Genomic DNA, 17,037 nt, shown 5'->3' with positions numbered 1-17,037 from the left:
ATCCCAGCCTGAGAGCTCGCCACACACCATGGCAGTTGTCAAAATGGGCAAATGGTGCCACAGGCAGGGAGACTGTGTCCCTGAGCCTGAAGATTCACATGGTTTGTCTTTAGTGCTGCCTACAACAGGCAGGGTTGGGTCAGGTCTTTTTTAATTTGCAAAACAGGCTTCATCTCTATCCCAGTCAGAAATCGGGCAGAGAGGGAACGTAAGATGACTGACAGGCCTCAGCCCATCTTACCTGCAATCTGCATCACTTCGATCACGTTTTCCTCCTTGGCGAGAGCCGCTGCTCCTGAAATCACAAAAGAGGATCCTGTTTATGTTCCACCCTGGATCTTTGGGTTGAAAACGGACAGCAGAGAGCTCATCAAGAACACAGGCTACATGAAGGGTGTTAGTGTGAATACAAAGGAATTAATTAAGCTGCTGAGGTGCCTAAATGCTTGGGAACTTTGTTAACAGGCACAAGCAGAAAGGGAACAGGATTCTCTGCCTTGCCAGAGAAAAAGGGCACTGGCTTTATATTAGCTGAATATTGCTAGTGATGATTTGGCACATGTAAACTTGTTTTGAATAGGTGGGAAGGATGTTCTGGTCTGAAATTTGAGAAAACTAATTGTTTTGATACCAACATATTTGAAAGGACACTAATCACGTTGATACAGTTAATATGGAAGAAACCCTGATTAGCTGTCAATTACTTTACAACACAACAGAAGAGAATGAGGTAATCGAAGTGTGTGGCAGGGGAACATGCTCTTACCTAACCTGAGATCATGCTATCAGTTAGTTTGGATTAGAAGCATGTTCGAGGAATGCTCCTTCTGGCACTTTGACCAATACTACACCTTTAACGTTGGTTGGCTATCTTGTTTTGTAAGGCCAAGAAAGTGCCAGTATGAAAGGAACAAACGTACTGTCAGAAAGATCGTTCTCTGCTAAAGCTTCTTTAAACCTAGTAATAAATGCTGACTTTGTCTTTTGATTTCTATCAAAGCAAATCCATTACTTTTTTTCAACTCATGTGAGTGGTCAGAGTTAAGTAGTTTTTGCCCTTGTTATGTTAACGGGTCCTCATTTAATCTAGTGGCCAAAACACAGGACTGTGCTCCATTCCCACTCCTGCAGAATGCCAGAGGTGGGATCTGCTCACTCTGAACTTGTAATGGGTCTTATAAAGAGTCTAGTGTTCATCTGAGCTGATGAATAAAATAACTACTAATCTTTAAAGCTCCCAAGTATTATACAACCAGACACTGGTGCAAGCACAGTTTCGCGAGATGCAGAGTTTTCAGGGGATCTAAACATACTTAAAATGTCAGAAATCAACAGTAATCTACAGAAAGAGGCCCTTGAAAAGGACAACAAAGAGGTGAAGAGCAGTGAGGTATTATGGGATAAAACCAAACAAGATCTTAAAACCTTTGTCTCACAGATATCCAGAATTATCATGTCTTTGCTCAAAATCAATATCCAATCTCCAATTTCACACTTAAGGTGACAGACTACATCTGCCACAGGCCACTTCTCCCTTGGACAGTGGTTCCCTGTTAACGTAATTATCTCCCAGGGAACTCTGTGCTGAACCTGGAAAACTGAGGTGATCTATGAGAGTCCTCAGTTATGTGCAAGACAGCACAGGGACCAGCAGCACTCGTTAGCCCTGCCTTGGAGGGGAAGGACGATGTTCACCCCAGTTGGGCCTTCAGCTTGTTTCCAGGTATTCTCAGAAGATACCCGAGATTACCTTTCTGTTGAGGAGTAAAAGAGTATGCACATCACACTCACCCCAGCCTGAGTCAGGGGATAACTACAACTTTTGCCATTAATGAGCAAAAAGCACCAGAATTTAAGCTGGTGACTTGGCCTGAGAGGTTCTGACCCCATTACCAAGGATCTTCAGCCTCCACCACTGTTTCTTTCAGACTTTTGAGTGTACAGGCTTTCTCTTCTACTTTTAGCTCAGCCCACATCCACAGCGTTACCTGCAGGCCCGTTAGAAAGAGATGCGCTGAATTTCCTGGGGGAGTCTGGTATCCCGTTAGTTTCGGCAGATGGGAAGTTCCTTTGTGTGCCAGGCCTCTAAAACAACGATCAGAGGTAAAGCAAAGCTCTGTTATTTCAGGCTGAATCCATGCAACATGTTTTAGAGACAGTGACAGAACTTGGGAAAACTTACCGCCCCCGAGCCATCTTTCAGCTTAACTGATCTCTTGTCTTGCAGACTGAAGAACTTAATGGGGTTGGAGAGAGCAATAGTCAGATCTAGAAACAAAGAGGAGGTCTTTGCTCGGATTATCAAATAACGCATTGTACTCTGATTTTCCTTGCCTTCTGGTCTCCTTTCTGGCCTAGGTCAGGCAATTGTGGAGAAGGGATATTGTACATTCTCTGCTTCTAACTTCTCCCTGACAGCACCCAGGGAGGGGGCCGTCTTCACCTCAGTCCCTTTCTGAGGTGATGGCTCACAACTGGTGTTTAGCGCAGGTCTATGAAGCTGCAAAGAGCATACTGCTCCCAAAATCCAAAGCCAGGTTAAGACTTTCCTGACCCAGACAGCTCCCCGCTACAGTTCCAGTCCAATGCTGTATAAACTTGGTCTTTTTTACAAATATGTGTTAAAACCATCAATTTCACAGGATTTCCCCCACAAAGAAGGTTCATTTGGATTAACACAGGGGAAGAGACAGTAAACATGAGAAGTATTCACAGCTTCTGTGGCTGATGCTGTCACATTCTGCACGGCTTTGTTCATGATTGTTAAAAAGTTCTGTTTTTAACACTGCCAGTGGGGCTCCTTTCCCGACTCATCTCTCACTGTTTGGCCAACCCCTTTTTAAAGGCCGATCCCTGTATCTCAGTACCAGCAAGAACCTCCCTCTCTTCCAACAGGGAAGAGGAAAGCTCCTGTGCTCCCTAAAGCCCTATTCTCGTCAGCACCTGTTAGTTATCACCTCTTCACTCAAGGAAACCTCTCCCGGCTTATGAATAAAAGCAGTAAAATGACCGACCCATTCCAAACCGGAGACAGCCACATCTGCACTGCACATCCCGCACGTGCGCCTCGGTCCATACAGGGAACCCGTCACAGTTACAGCGCAAGCATCCGCTCCTCTGATGAACGTGAGGGTGTGACATGTGCTGGCACGTGCTCACGTCCCACCCTGACACGGAATGAAGGGTGCAGCAGGAAAGCACCCCCCCAGGCTGGAAAAATGCTTCTGGCTCACAGTTTGGACAAAGCCAGAGCACCCCCACGCGCATTCTGACACATAACTACCTGCCCAAGCATCGGGAACGTAGTCCTTTACTTCCAGGTACACAAAGAGAGAAGGCATGGTGAGGGGCATGTTGCTTTCACTGCGGAGACAAATGTGGTGGTAGCCTGAAAACAGAAAGCAGAAGAGGTAAGCTGGCAGAACCTCTGTCCCTTCTTCTCTGTGTGTTCCAACAGTAAAACAAAGTCTCTCCTTACAGGAGGGCATGGTGAACATGGTACGGAATTAAGGTAAGGCTGTAACGGGATGAATTTGCAGGCTCCACTGCCTCCAGGAATGGAGAACAAGTAGCAAAATACGCAGATGTTCGTATCTTCTTTACAGCTCCCAATGGGTAGGCCGCAAAAGCACAACAGCTGAAGGAATTTCCACAAAATTTACCTGAGTGCACTGCAATAACAGGAATGACACGATGACCGATGAACTTCCCGCCTTCCTCCCAAGCCACAATTTTGAGAGACGCCAACTCAGGCATCATGATCTAAGGAAAAAACAGAGTAAGGCACCCATGTCCTCACCTCTAACTCCTAACAGCATACTGGCTTCACCAAGTAGAACTTTACTCTCTCCTCCTTCCACCAAAACAATGCCGTCTCTCCAACAAATTCACTGCCAATTTCTGCATCTTGTAATGTAAGGCTACAGTTTATCACAGACATAAATGAATTCACAGAAACACCACAAAACACAGGCTTCTCAGAGGAGAGACTGCATGGGATCACAGGAGAGCACTTCACCTAAAGAAAAAACGGGGCAACAAACCCCCAGACCACAGCTTCCATGAAGCAATTCACCAGAGAAGGGAAGGAACTCGGGAGGATAATTTAGCAAACATGGTAAATTTGCCATAAGGGCTCTTGACTCCCTCCTCCGCCGTTTTCTTCTGCCATAAAATGAACTAAAAATTATTCTGCCAGAACTGTAGCCTGAAAAGTGTTTTCTGAAATGAGGATAATATTTATCGACCACATCACAACTGGGCTGAAAATATCTGCTATTTCAGTGTGCTTGACAGACGTGAATTGTGTAACTTGTATTTTTTTTGCTACTGCAGAAAGGCCAAACATTACTATCACCTTTGACTTAACTTCCCCGTACCCGGATTAGTGACCACTGAATTCTTGTGGACAAACAGGGCAGTTTTCTGTATTCTGGCACACCTGGAAGCCTCCCTCTGGTCCCATTACTTCTCCAGTTTGTGTTTCTCATTTACAATTGAACCACAGACATTCAGTTCCTTTCTGCTTCCTGGTGCTTGACATTTTCAAAGCTGATGAGTCAATTCAGTCCAAAGTGCACCACAAATGGGAGACTTGATGCCTGTTATTTCCAGAAACGTCCCCATCGACCCCTTGTCTGTTCAGGGAAATACTGATGGAGGGTTGTTTTGGATATTTTGTCTGGATATTATCTGAGAAAGCGACACCTAACGCCTTGTGTGTTTAAATCCGTGACTGAGATCTCCAGAAGGGAGTCCCTTCTGTTGTGCAGTGCTTGTGGCCAGCAGGATCATTAAGGATTCTCTGTCTAAATTACTATCAAATGTAATTACCTTTTCAAAAACAAAAGCCTCCTCTTTCCATACAGGGTTAATAGAATTGGCAGTGGAGGTCAGTTTGGTTCTGTATTTGCGTTTTGTGTCCCTTGGCAACCCAAACAGCTCTACTTCCACATATGTCTTCACACTGCGGTCTGAGAGGAACTGACCAGAGAGTATCTACAAACAAGGAGAATCGGAATTAGCAACTGCTGAAAAGAATAAAAGAGAAGAACCCATCCATACCTTCACCCCAAAGTCACTCTCCCACCCAAAACACCTCTTCTGCTGCAGCTTCCAATCCACAACAGGCTTTTATTTTACCTCCACCCATGTTCCTTCAGCACTTCCTCCAACCTCCTCCCTCCCCATCATCGCAGCCTTGGCTTCTTCTGTGTGGCAGATGCTAATTTTCCATTTTCATGCGATTATGATTAATTTAAAATAGCGAAAAGACTGGGAGTTGCCATGGTAACACTCTCCCACAGGACTCTCGGGGTTCATTTGCCACTAAGAACCCTACCGGATAATAAAGAGCGGGGACATAGATGCCAGTTATATACGTGGTGCCAGGAACTGGCTGTCAGGGGAGGAACAGCACCGTGGTTTGTACTTGCCGTGACAGACAGGGTACTTGCCACCACCACATCAATGCGGTCCACAGAGAAGGGGTCAAACTGCTTGTCCGGACGCCGCATGAATTCATGCTTGAGTAGGTAGCCACACTGGCCATTGAACTCAAACAGAGCCATGTTCTGCTGCATGGGGACATCTGAGATACAGAGGAACACAGTGAGAAAAATTTCTGTGGGACCTCATCAGGTGCCTGGTGTGCCACGAGTGAGCTGAAAGATGCTGTACTTTTACAGCCCCTGCGAGCCAAAGGCTCACAAAGCCATTTCAAAAACTAATTAAGCCTCTCAGCACCCTACAGGGAAAAATATTAAAGCAGCTGCTGTATGAAAGGTAAGCGGTTTGCTTATGATTGCACCATAACTCATGGGTAGAACTAAATTAAAAATTAGTTTAAGAAGTACCTGCTACTTTTGGGTGTGAAGTAAATAGTTGTCTGAACCCCTCTACTCCTTCCCCCTTTCATTTTGGGTCTCCTCGCAGTCCATCTTCTCCTCTGCCACTTCTCTTGAGAATGCTGCCTTGTGGTTTCTGACCCGTCTTCAGTATGATATCCTCTTCGTAACCCTTCTCTCACTCTCTCCCTTTTTAAGTTGCTTCACGTTTTCTCCTACTGATCCTACAGCTAGTCTCCTACGCTCTCTATACATAAGACATGGAGGAAGGAAGAGGGATAAAGAATAGCTTTCTCTGGAGACTTTTCTTTGTCTCCTTCTCATGCTATATGTGCATCAAGGCAAGGCCCTTCTTCCCTGTTCAGGTCAAAATACTGGAAATAAACAGCAGAGCAGGCTAGTCCTGTAGCCAGATGGAGCTCTGCCCGCTGCCTCGGAGAAGAGGAAGCAGCTCAGGGGAAGTGGGAGTTTCTGATGCATTTGTGCATATTCTTTAGTCTGACATCACGTTACAGGACAGCCAGAGACAGTACCCAGACACTGGACGACAGCAAGGCCACCTATGTGTGTACGCACTAGTGTGTAGGACCAGACACTGCGTGCCAGGCTTGTGCCGGGCCTAGAAAGGTGCTTTTGGTCTCTAGGAGATGGAGTCAAAGCCCATCACCACGCTGGGAGAAGCCACACAGAATAAACGCATTCAGGGAAGCGGCAGCGTTAGGAAATAGCAGCGAAAGAAGAGACAGTGAACATGAGCACACAGCCTCACCCACTCAGAAGCTGGAGGACAATGTGACACTCACCCATGGTCTGGAAGTTGAGTGCCACCATCTGACAGCCGACGTTCCAGAACATCTGGGGCATGTAATTAGAGGAGTCCATCCGGGTGCCTTTGGGGTAAATCCGGCTCATCTGTCGCTTGTTATATCTACGGTTGCTCTATTGGAAACAAGTCTGGGGCACTCCTTGTGTACCCTGGGGCTACCTCACGTATTCAGATTATGAAAATTGTTTAAGCTCTCCTACCAAATGCTCAGAGCCTTCCAGACAAGAAGAAAGAGAGACCCTGGCAACAACAGGCTCCTTTCCCATACCCCTTCCACTTAAGGACAAGCATCTGGCAGCCTTGGCATTCACTATAGCAGGATGCATCCTGTCAAGAATCTCTGTGAACAGCCTCCAAAGCCACCCTGGAAGATCCCAGGGAAGTGTCCCACCTGCACACTTTATATCTCTGATGAAGAGTTTACCAGGTCCTGAAACCAGAAGCCAGTTGGATGTGTCTCGGCCTTACCCAAGCATCAGAATTAGCTCTCCTACTCCATACAACCAACTATACAGGACAAAGGCTGCCAAAAGGATACTCTACAAACTGCACGGGGAATTTGGTTAGTAGATCATAAGCCTTCAACTCCGTGAAGGAAGAGATGACATAACTCCGGTTCTTCTCTAGAAACAGAAGATAAGAAAGCATTTAAAAGAAAGGCATGGAATCATAGAACCGCCCAGGTTGGAAGGGACCTTTCAGATCATCGAGTCCAACCATCAGCCTAACTCTGATAAAAACCATCACTAAACCATATCTCTAAGCACCACGTCTACTCGTCTTTTAAATCCCTCCAGGGATGGTGCCACAACCACTGCCCTGGGCAGCCTGTTCCAATGCTTGATAACCCTTTCAGTGTAAAAATTTTTTTCTAATATCCATCCTAAACCTCCCCTGGCACAACTTGAGGCGTGTCCAGCCCCTATTCTGTGTGTGGGGCCTGATGGACCAGGGAAGCACTTGGCCTGTTTACTCCCACCTTCTACCAGGTACAATTTTCTATCAAGGCAATTTACCTTTCTCTGGTCCCTTGAAAAGGGACTGAAGAATAATACTCCATAAAAGGCAATTTATTTTTACCAGGGAGACAATGGTTGTGCACTACAGGACAGGAACTTCATGCAGTACAGACAGGATGGGCTCGCGAAGTTTAAATGGCAATAATTTTGCCCATCTCTTCCTCGATGTCAGTGACATTTAGAGAATAGCTCCCGCTTGGAGTTTTAGTTCCAAGTGAATCCAAATATTCAAAGTCTTGAACAAACATCTTTATTTTGTCAAGTTTACCCGTCTTCACTGCCCTGTTTTTTTCTTTTTCTTTTCTTTCTTTCATCAAACCAGCTCACTCAAAGCTAGGCCCAAATGTGGCAACTGTTTACAAGCACCTATTGTGTATAAAGAAACTGCATGCATTTTCAGCGTTCGAGATGTGTCTCTGTCCAGTCACCGCAGAAGAGGAAGGCCAGTCACATATATGAAGAAAAGCTGGGCACGTCCCTTCCCTCAGAAGCAGCAAAGCATGCCCACAGAGACGTCACTGCCCTCTAGGCTGTTTCTTTTCCTCCTCACTCATATAACTGGGAGCAGTATCCAACATAGCCCTGTCTTCTCCTTACCAATTCCTTACTACAGGGAGGAGGACAGAAGGGAAGTGTTTGAGACCATGTGCATGTTGTGTGAGAGAGAGAACACAACAGAAAACGGGTGAAAGCAAGTCACAAAGGCAGGTGGAGAACAGCAGCACCCAAAAGTACTGCTCTCCTGGCTGAACAGAAATACTCGGGATTTTGAAAGGCCTGAGTTTGACTTACGGGCAGAGACTTCAAAGGAGTCAAATTTGATCGGCTGTATGTAATTAACTAGGCTGGACATTTCCTCGTACGCTGTCACTTCCAAACCAGCAGTGCCCTGAGCAGAAAACAAAATCCAAGAGAAGACAGATGGAGAGACCTTTCCAAGAGATGAAACAAAACACACTTGGGCGTCACAATCAAAGAACTCTGGTGGCTGCCCCAGCCAGAGCACACCAGTTCCTTTGGCTTCCTGGTCGTACAATTACATTGTGGGCAGCGTAGTCAGGGGCACAGAGTTTCTAAGTAGCTTGGAAAAAACCTGAAATGAGGCATATGGAGAGGTATCAATATGTAAGAAGCCCAGGACCTCTTTTACCTCGCAGGGCATGGACCCTGAGGCAAACTGGAGACATTGTTTTCCCTTCTCTCTGAGCAATACTAGGCAGATGGAAATAGGAAATGGATTTTTTTTTTATTCAAGGGAATGCAGATCTCCTCCTTCCCCCTTCAGCAGAAGCACTTCATGTTTTGCTAACTACTTTTATCAGACTAAGGCTAAGAATCACCAACCAGCTTGAAGGCAAGCAATTATCTCCAAATCATGCAGAATATCAAAGGCAGAGTCAGAAATAATCACTCTTCTGCCATATTCTCTATGCGAGCAACATCATTTCTCTTACTCAGTTTCTCCTGCAAAAATCGTGTTGCATGGGAAAAGGAAAGCCCCCGACTGGCCATAGCGCTGCATTTTGGGTTCATCTCTATTCAATGTGGTCAGGCCCCAGAGAAAACTGGAGGCCAGAAAAACCCCAGAAAAGGAACAGAAACAACAGTGACAGTACCTCATCTGACTGCATCTTTTTAATTTCCTCTTCATCCAGGTTTCCGAGATGTTCATCCTCTTCCTCTGGTTCCTCTTCAACCACATCACCTGCCCAGACTAACACACACAGCCCACATCAGCACTACGGATCAGTAGCACACTGAGACAAGACACTGCGGATTGCTAGCAATGGGGAGCTCTGCAAAACCTCACAATCAAGTCCTGCAGGACCAAGAAGTGGAAGAATCATACAATTTTATTAGCCAAATCCAAACAGGAACCAGCACACTCAAGAGACCAAATCATTCCTCCTGCAGGCTTCCCTCATACCCCAGGAGTGACAACCACAGCGCTGTTTTCCCCACCAAGATCACACACATTCATGGGAATAAATGGCCATTTCTAGGTGCTCTGTAGTGGCGCTCAGCTTGTCTTCAATGACTTTATGTGCTCCTACCATGACAGGGACTGAAAATTCACTGGTTCTACCACAGGCTCCCTGAGCCCAGAGGTGACAGCCTCGAGACTGGAGGAGGGGAGGAAGGTGGGGCTTAAGGTTCTATAAACCTTCAAGAACCTCACAGTGAAGAAATAGGCCATGGTGAATTTGTGGTTATCAGAGAGCTACAAGCAGTAAAAAATTATCCATCATCAAGCCAACAGCCGGTGTGTATCAATGAATTACCAACTCATGCAGCCACGTGACTTCGAGCAGGCTGAAGAGTCGACTGATGGGCAGGGCATACGCTGATTGCCTCTTTTGGTTGGAATGAAGCGTTTAAAAATATTCTGAAGATTTAATTTCTCTTCGAAGCTTACGCTGCTTCTTGAGATAACTGAATTAGTGACTCGTACTGGCTTGCCTCAAGCTAGTATTGGGTGATTTGGAAAGTCTCCAGGGGGCTAAACTTGCTCATCTAGCTATACTAGTCCCATTTCCCCTTCAGACATACCAGTATCTTCAGCATCCATTGGCATTGGCTGCTCAGTGATTTCTGGTTCCACATTCCTCCCTTTCTTCAAAGAGTTCTGCCTCTTCCCAGATACAGATTGTTTCTTTTTGTTCTTAATCAAGATTTTCCCTAAGAGATCCTTAGGACTTGGCAAAGGAACTCCGGGCTTCAGCTGCAACAGATAAACTTCATACTGAATTTTCATCACGAAGACAGAATACAAACACTCATCTCTCCTGTCCCTCCCAGTATCATTCCTCTGGCCATTTACTGGTACACGGACACATCTCTCACCCACTGTATTCTTTAATTTCCCCATCTGCCAGTGTACCCCACTATATCTATGTGATTTTTTCCTAAGTCTTCACCTTCAGTTTCAGACCAGCATTTTGCACCTCTCAGCCCTCTCATGTTCTGCTGCCTGCACTTGCCACGCTGTTCCCAGCCACCCATCCTGCACCTCAGCTAAAAAAACATCTACGTGGCCTGAAGGCATCCACACACCTCTGGCTTTCACATTCCACGTGATTCTCTCCTTATCCCAGAGCCTCAGTCCTAGAGCAGCACTCGGGCCATATTTAAACACTCTGCCTGCAGCAGATTTGAGAGAAAGATCCCAGAGTAGGTGGCTCAAGACAAGGATGTGTGACTCAGACTGCTTCTCGACCTACACTCCCTGCACAGATAGCCACAGGCCTGTTAATAATTTAGCTAATACCCTGAACTGTTTCTCCTCGCCCCGGCCCTTGTTTCTCCCCATTGCCTGCACAAGGACATGGGTCTGGGCAGTGGGCAACTGCTGGTTTGCTCACTGTTTCCTTTCAGCTCTTCTTTTGATCTTGGTGCTTGAAAATGGGTGCTTGGGCTATGTGTCTCAGCTACCCCCTCCACCACGTAAACCAAGGAACTGCCTCACGCTTTGCAGAACACAGGCACCGCCTGTTATCTGCAAATCAGTGTCCGTTCACGAGGCAACTGAAGTAGCAATGTGCATGGGGATCACCGAAGATGTCATTGTGTCCCCAAAAATACACGCTTGTACAAATAAGCTGTTGACTAGGGACAAGCAGATCGGGAGCTTTACTCAGCTACTCTTGAGCACACAGCTGTGTGTGTCTCTGACCTGCCCACCTATGCCGGGAAGGGAGTGTTTCCAGGTTGGTAACAGGAATTGAGAAGCACTGGTAGGAAGAGCCTGAAATGCTACTAAGCCCTTCTTCCTGTTTTTTTCCAAAGTAAATGCTGGCAGACAGATTTGAAACAGTTCTGTGTACAAAAATACACTGACTCATCTTGGTACACCGGGTCCGACTTGGTTACCTAAGGCTCCGTTTCCAAAGTCACTCAGGTCACAGAAGGTTAAATAAGCGCAGAATCAGGGAAGTTCCCAGGAAAACCTCTGCGACTGGGAGGTCTTCCATCCACTGACTATGCTGCTCACCCCGATGAACCAGGTTTATTTGTCCATGGCATCATCTTCTCTTTCACTGTCCTTGTATCTGTTGTGGCATCTCCTGGCACCAGGAGTGACTGGTTTTTTCCAGAAAGACCTCTCCACTAGCCTCCTTCCCCAGCTTCCACTTACTGGGTATTTTTCCAGCGGCTCTGTCAGCAGCATATCTCCAAATATGGTTCGGCAGTACTCAGCCATCTTCGCCTGCTGCTTGGGCCTGATGAACAAAGAGATCAAGCAGGAGTGAACAGGAAAACAGATACCCAAATCCAGAGCTTAGCATGAACAATCATCTCGAGAGCAGTGTACTCTACCTAGAAAACCACCTCTTGCCTTCACTCAGACAGCTATGCAGATCTTGAATCACAGAACCATAGAATGGTTTGGGTTGGAAGGGACCTTAGAGATCATCTTGTTTCAACCCCCTGCCCTGGGCAGGGACATCTCCCACCAGCCCAGGTTGCTCCAAGCCCCGTCCAACCTGGCCTTGAACCCCTCCAGGGATGGGGCAGCCACAGCTTCTCTGGGCAACCTGGGCCAGGGGCTCACCACCCTCACAGCAAAGAACTTCTGCCTCAGATCTCATCCAAATCTTCCCTCTCTCAGTGTAAAACCCTTCCTCTTCGTCCTGCTACAAAGAGTCCCTCCCCATCCCTCCTGCAGGCCCCCTTCAGGTACTCGAAGGACTTGAAGTTCCTTCCCAGGCCGACTCCCATGTGTTCATACTCTGCCATCCCGAACTACAAGGCTGCACAAGTGTGGTCACTCTCTCTCTGCAGCTTGTGGCTCATCTTTCAACTCTGACCCACCGTCAGTTGCTTCAGAAACCTCAACTGATGTTTCATTTCAGCTCAGGCTCCCACTGACAACCCGGCAGCCCTTGCCCGCACACTTTCTGCTCTGGACAACAGAGAACACAATTCTCCCACATCTGGTCCCCAATCCCCAGATACTCACGAGTCCACGTGGTTCTCAAAGGACAGGATGACAGGGTAGAGAGATGTTTTAAAAGCACTTTCTGCAATGGCCTCAATGGCATCCTAAAAGAGAAGCGATGGTCAGAGAAAAGATCAGCACTCATGAATAAGAGCCATGCAGCTGATCTCCCACTGAATGCGCCCCCAAGTTTCAGATCTCCAAAATGATCACTGTCAGGGGCTTCTCTTTAACGTAACTAATCTCCCAGTAAGAAATTACTTCTTTTCATATCTGCACATATTGAAACGTGAGAAATGTCTTCTTTTCATATCTGCACAGATTTCTAGCTCCAGAGGATACAAAATGCAGCTAAACTCAATAGCTCGCATAAAAGAACAAAAAAAAAAGCTGAAGATGTAAGAACATGAGGTTTTATTTTTCTTACTATTCTTCTATAGTTTAGTGTATATATAAATGAATGTGAAATCATCTAGCCGCAGAGGCAAGGCACTGCCACATGCGCTTTGAACTGGTAGAAAAAGGTGTATGCAGCACCAGATTAAACTGCTTCAAACTCTATTTATACTTATCTCTGAGCCTGTCTGATTTTCTATCATTTCACCTGCTTATAAAATCCTTCTGTCTAGCAGCAGAGAAAACTGGAATCTTCAGGAACCAGCAGTGCTGACATTTCAAATGCAAATACCATGGAAACATTCTCAGCATTAATGATGTATGAAAAAATAATCATATTTTCCCCAAGCCCCCTGTTAAACTGCCACAAACTTTCCACTATTTTCTTTTCGGTGCTGCTAATCGACATGGCAAAGATGTGTCATTTGCTCCTTTGCAATGACAGTCCCCTACTCGCCCCCAAATCCTGGTTCAGCCACGATCTCAGCACGGAGGGAGGCTGCCAAAGCTGCTCCTCCACGGACCACTTGGACTTTCTATCGCAGAAACCTGCAAGGCTCAGAGAAGGGGAAGCTACAGAAAAAGCTACTAAAAGGCCACCCGCAATGGTAGAAAAGGGAGGGAGGTGTGGAGGGAAAGATCTACGTATTATGTGAAACTCAAACCTGGGCACAGGCTGCGTTAACACGTTAATAATTTCCTTGAGGTGCAGTCACATGCTTTAGCAGAGCTCTGCAATTACAGCAGCTACAGCTGTCATTATTTCCCCCGTCTGTAGTGAGCTGCTCTGCAGAAAGCAGCAGTGGTACTACAGGATTTGGGAAATTACTGACACTGAATATGACAAGATCTCTGATCTTTCTTAAGGACTGGGGTTTTTTTCCCCACATAAATATTTTAGTAATAGTGAAGCATGGGAACTGGGGAAAAGATATGGAATAAGAATAAATAGCTTTAAAAAGAATCTAAAGTGACTCTGCCTGTTGGCAGCAGCTGTGTAAAGGAGTGCAGAAAAAGTAAGTGTGATGCATTGATTTTGAACCTGCAAGCTGTTCGGAACTTCTGTGGTTAAATGCCCTGTATTTCCAAGGGAGAAGCAGGCTTTGCACTGTGTTTCTGGGAGCTGAATCCTCAGGGAAGCCATCTGCCCAGCATGCGAGAGGGCAGCTGCTCCACTGAACACATTCTACGCACTCATGTAATTAGGAAGTAATTGAAACCTGTTCCTCCAAAGCACCACCATGTGAGGCTGTAAGCCACAGAAACCTGCTGTAGACCACATAGAAGATAAACTCATTTCAATTATTTGTTTTCTAAAAGTCATCTTGTTTGTTTCTCTGATGTGCATCTATCCATAAATCCACCGTTCTCATGCAACCTTCTGTCCATACGTCCATCTTGCTACACAGCCCATCGCTTCTACCCCCGCATTTCCCGCATTCATTCATCTTCACCCGGCTAACAACCTCTCTTCTGGTCCTCCCACTCCAAAAACGTACACAAGCTCCAACCTATTGCATATTTGCTCATCTTTCATTCTATCTACACATTCATTCACTTGTCATCTTGCTGTCAATCTTTCCTCTCAAACATCTTTGCCCTCAGCCCATCCATTTGACAGTTCCCTCCGCCGGCCTCCTCCAACAGAGATCAGTCTAAAACCAAGCAGGGGAAAGCGTGTATGGAGAAAACTCTTGCCATACCTTGAAGAGGATCTCAGTTGTCATAGTGAACCCGTGAGTGATGATCGGCTCCTCATCCGGGGGACGGCCCTTCCAGCAATCCAGCTCCACGCAGCGGCAGCCAGCCAGCAGCGTCTGGCGATACATTTCAGGAGACGAGATACCAGAAAACTGCCCAGCTGGAGGAGAGCAGAGGCTCGACATTAGCTATTCACGTGGGACAGTTTCTGCATAAACAGGAGCACCAGAACTCCCTGCCACCCCTGAGCAGGTGTACGTGGCAAACTGACAGGATGTTTTCGGTTATGGGGTGACATTTCTTCTTCTTACACAGCACTTAAGTGGCAAGCCCCTCAGAGTGCACTGCAGCCCCTGGCCCTCCAAACCTCAGGGCAGCTACATCTGCCCGACTGATTGCCAGCCCGACTGATTGCCAGCCTCACTCATCCCGCCGGTGGTGGCACGTACGTGTTGGCGCGGAGGCAGACCCCGGAACTGCCCATACCTGTTAAATACGTGTTGTGTGATGAATTGATGAAGTAGTGTGAGAGCGGCTGGGTCATGTCCTGGTACAGCACCAATTTGTCCAGTGCTATCACGTTGTTCTCAGGGCCACAAAGAAACCAGACCATCCCCTCTGGAGACAACTGCCCTACACGGAAAACAAAGCTGTTAATAGTATCGAACAAACATGGTTCTGGCACCTCCTTGCCGGGGCACTGCAACACAGTGAGAATCAAGCCGATTGCTCCCCTGGGAACGTCAGGGTAGCAGAAGGTGCGAGATCCTCTGCTATTTTCATACTACCTCTATAGCAAGACTTTTGGGCTGAACAAGACTCACCTCTCTGGATGTTAATCCCGCTGGGCTCATACTTCTCTATCAGGCTCTGCACCTGCTCAGGTTTGGCTGGTGGGAAAAGGATGTCGTTGAGGCGAGAGTCTCGCTGCTTCTTATTGATAAACTTTGCCAAGTGCTCCTTGGTCATGTAGGGCTTTGCTTTTAAATGGCTGAGGTGAGAGAATTACAGAGGAGCAGAGGTAAGGCCTATGTATTACCCAGACAACCTTTTCACAAAAGAGAGACTGGTGCTCCCTCAGGTTTAGCAATGGGTGTCCGCCTGCCTGGGCGCACAAATTTCTGTTTTGTCTACATTTCTTCCCGTAAGCGATGCTTCCCACTGTGGCCTTTCTTCTTCCTAACTAATTCAGTACTGTGGCGAGGTTGTGCCGAGGGGAGCTCAAAGCATATTTTGAGTCTCTGACTTGAACTCTAAAGGGACCTACATTTCAGAGCACACAATTGCTTGCCCTGTGAAATCAGGTCCATTTAAGAAGTCACAGATTTACCTACTTGGAAAAAAGGTCCCCTTCTGCTTGTGCGGATCTATGGTTTTCACACTGTACGTGGCCTTGTCTGAGGCCAGCCACAAGCAGTATCACGCTAGCATGACGTAGTGTTGAGCTGGAATCAGCCCTCCTGATGGTGACAGTTAAGTGTCCCTGCAGCACAGTGAGGCCTCAGCCTTTTTATTCAGGCTGTGAGAGAAAGCGTTAAGTGCACTGGCACCGTTTTGTGTTCTGGGTTCTTGCCCATCTAAGGCTTGAGATCAGACAAACCACACAGCGTAAAATCCCCTTGCCTCTCCTTTTTGCCTGTCTTTCGCCACAAGAGATCGAGTTCTCTGCTGTGGCTCGAGGGAAACTTACTGTGAGGTAAATATCTCATCAATCTCAGGCCGTGGGCACAGATTCATGAGGAAAGTCTTATACACGGTCTCAGGGAAGTCCTCTGGGTTGATGGCATCATTCTGAGAACGCAATGAAGACATGTCAGTATCCCAAACCCAGGACGGCTTTCACCCCTCCATTAGCACCCGCAGCCCAGCACTTGTTTGTGATGATGCAAGACAGCGGCTGGAACACCCGGCAAGGTGCTCAGGGAAGAACAGATGGAGCGGAGAAGCACCATAATGCCCTATTTCAGAACGGACAGTTATTTAAACCGTCCCTTGGTGCCTCTTGTGTGACGGTATAGGCTAAAGGCTGATGCAGTGGTAGGAGCTGTCAGAGGCCTGGATTGTACTCTCTGGGTTGGGAGAAGCACCAAGATTAACCATCAGATCTGTTGCTTCTAAGAGCAGACAGTGAATCAGGCAGAAGGAAACGTGCTGCTTCTTGTGCCACGGTGCAAGTGATGGAGTCGCAAGCGTTACGGCAATACAAACAGCAAGAACCGATGCTAGCAGGCCTGCAGTTAAGGCATAGCAGCTAGTGGTAAGGAAAAGGTTTCACAGCAACTAAGAGCAACTGGGCTGATGATTTTTTTC

The 17,037-nt window shown here is 46.9% G+C and overlaps 1 protein-coding gene across 6 annotated transcripts in view; it reads right to left on the bottom strand.

The window, feature by feature from the left end:
- PLCB2 (phospholipase C beta 2) overlaps positions 1–17,037 on the bottom strand; it is a 63,848-nt gene that overhangs the window by 11,879 nt on the left and 34,932 nt on the right. For 4 of the 6 annotated variants that reach the window (XM_054198741.1, XM_054198739.1, XM_054198740.1 and 1 more), the window contains 18 exons: positions 16,418–16,518; positions 15,552–15,718; positions 15,214–15,360; positions 14,730–14,887; positions 12,652–12,734; positions 11,827–11,911; positions 10,242–10,413; positions 9,308–9,405; positions 8,484–8,580; positions 7,211–7,295; positions 6,650–6,774; positions 5,436–5,590; positions 4,834–4,998; positions 3,663–3,762; positions 3,284–3,388; positions 2,183–2,268; positions 1,989–2,085; positions 242–295 (listed from right to left, as the gene is read on the bottom strand). In XM_054198741.1, coding sequence (XP_054054716.1) covers positions 242–295; positions 1,989–2,085; positions 2,183–2,268; positions 3,284–3,388; positions 3,663–3,762; positions 4,834–4,998; positions 5,436–5,590; positions 6,650–6,774; positions 7,211–7,295; positions 8,484–8,580; positions 9,308–9,405; positions 10,242–10,413; positions 11,827–11,911; positions 12,652–12,734; positions 14,730–14,887; positions 15,214–15,360; positions 15,552–15,718; positions 16,418–16,518 — 2,080 coding nt within the window. Of the gene's footprint in view, positions 1–241; positions 296–1,988; positions 2,086–2,182; positions 2,269–3,283; positions 3,389–3,662; positions 3,763–4,833; positions 4,999–5,435; positions 5,591–6,649; positions 6,775–7,210; positions 7,296–8,483; positions 8,581–9,307; positions 9,406–10,241; positions 10,414–11,561; positions 11,912–12,651; positions 12,735–14,729; positions 14,888–15,213; positions 15,361–15,551; positions 15,719–16,417; positions 16,519–17,037 lie in introns of those variants that run through there. The other 2 variants (XR_008465964.1, XR_008465965.1) reach the window with 2 other exon arrangements.

This window comes from Rissa tridactyla, chromosome 4, assembly GCF_028500815.1.
Source record: "Rissa tridactyla isolate bRisTri1 chromosome 4, bRisTri1.patW.cur.20221130, whole genome shotgun sequence".
NCBI lineage: Eukaryota > Metazoa > Chordata > Aves > Charadriiformes > Laridae > Rissa > Rissa tridactyla.
The sequence above is the reverse complement of the archived record's forward strand: the minus strand, read 5'-3'. Positions and strand labels throughout refer to the sequence as shown.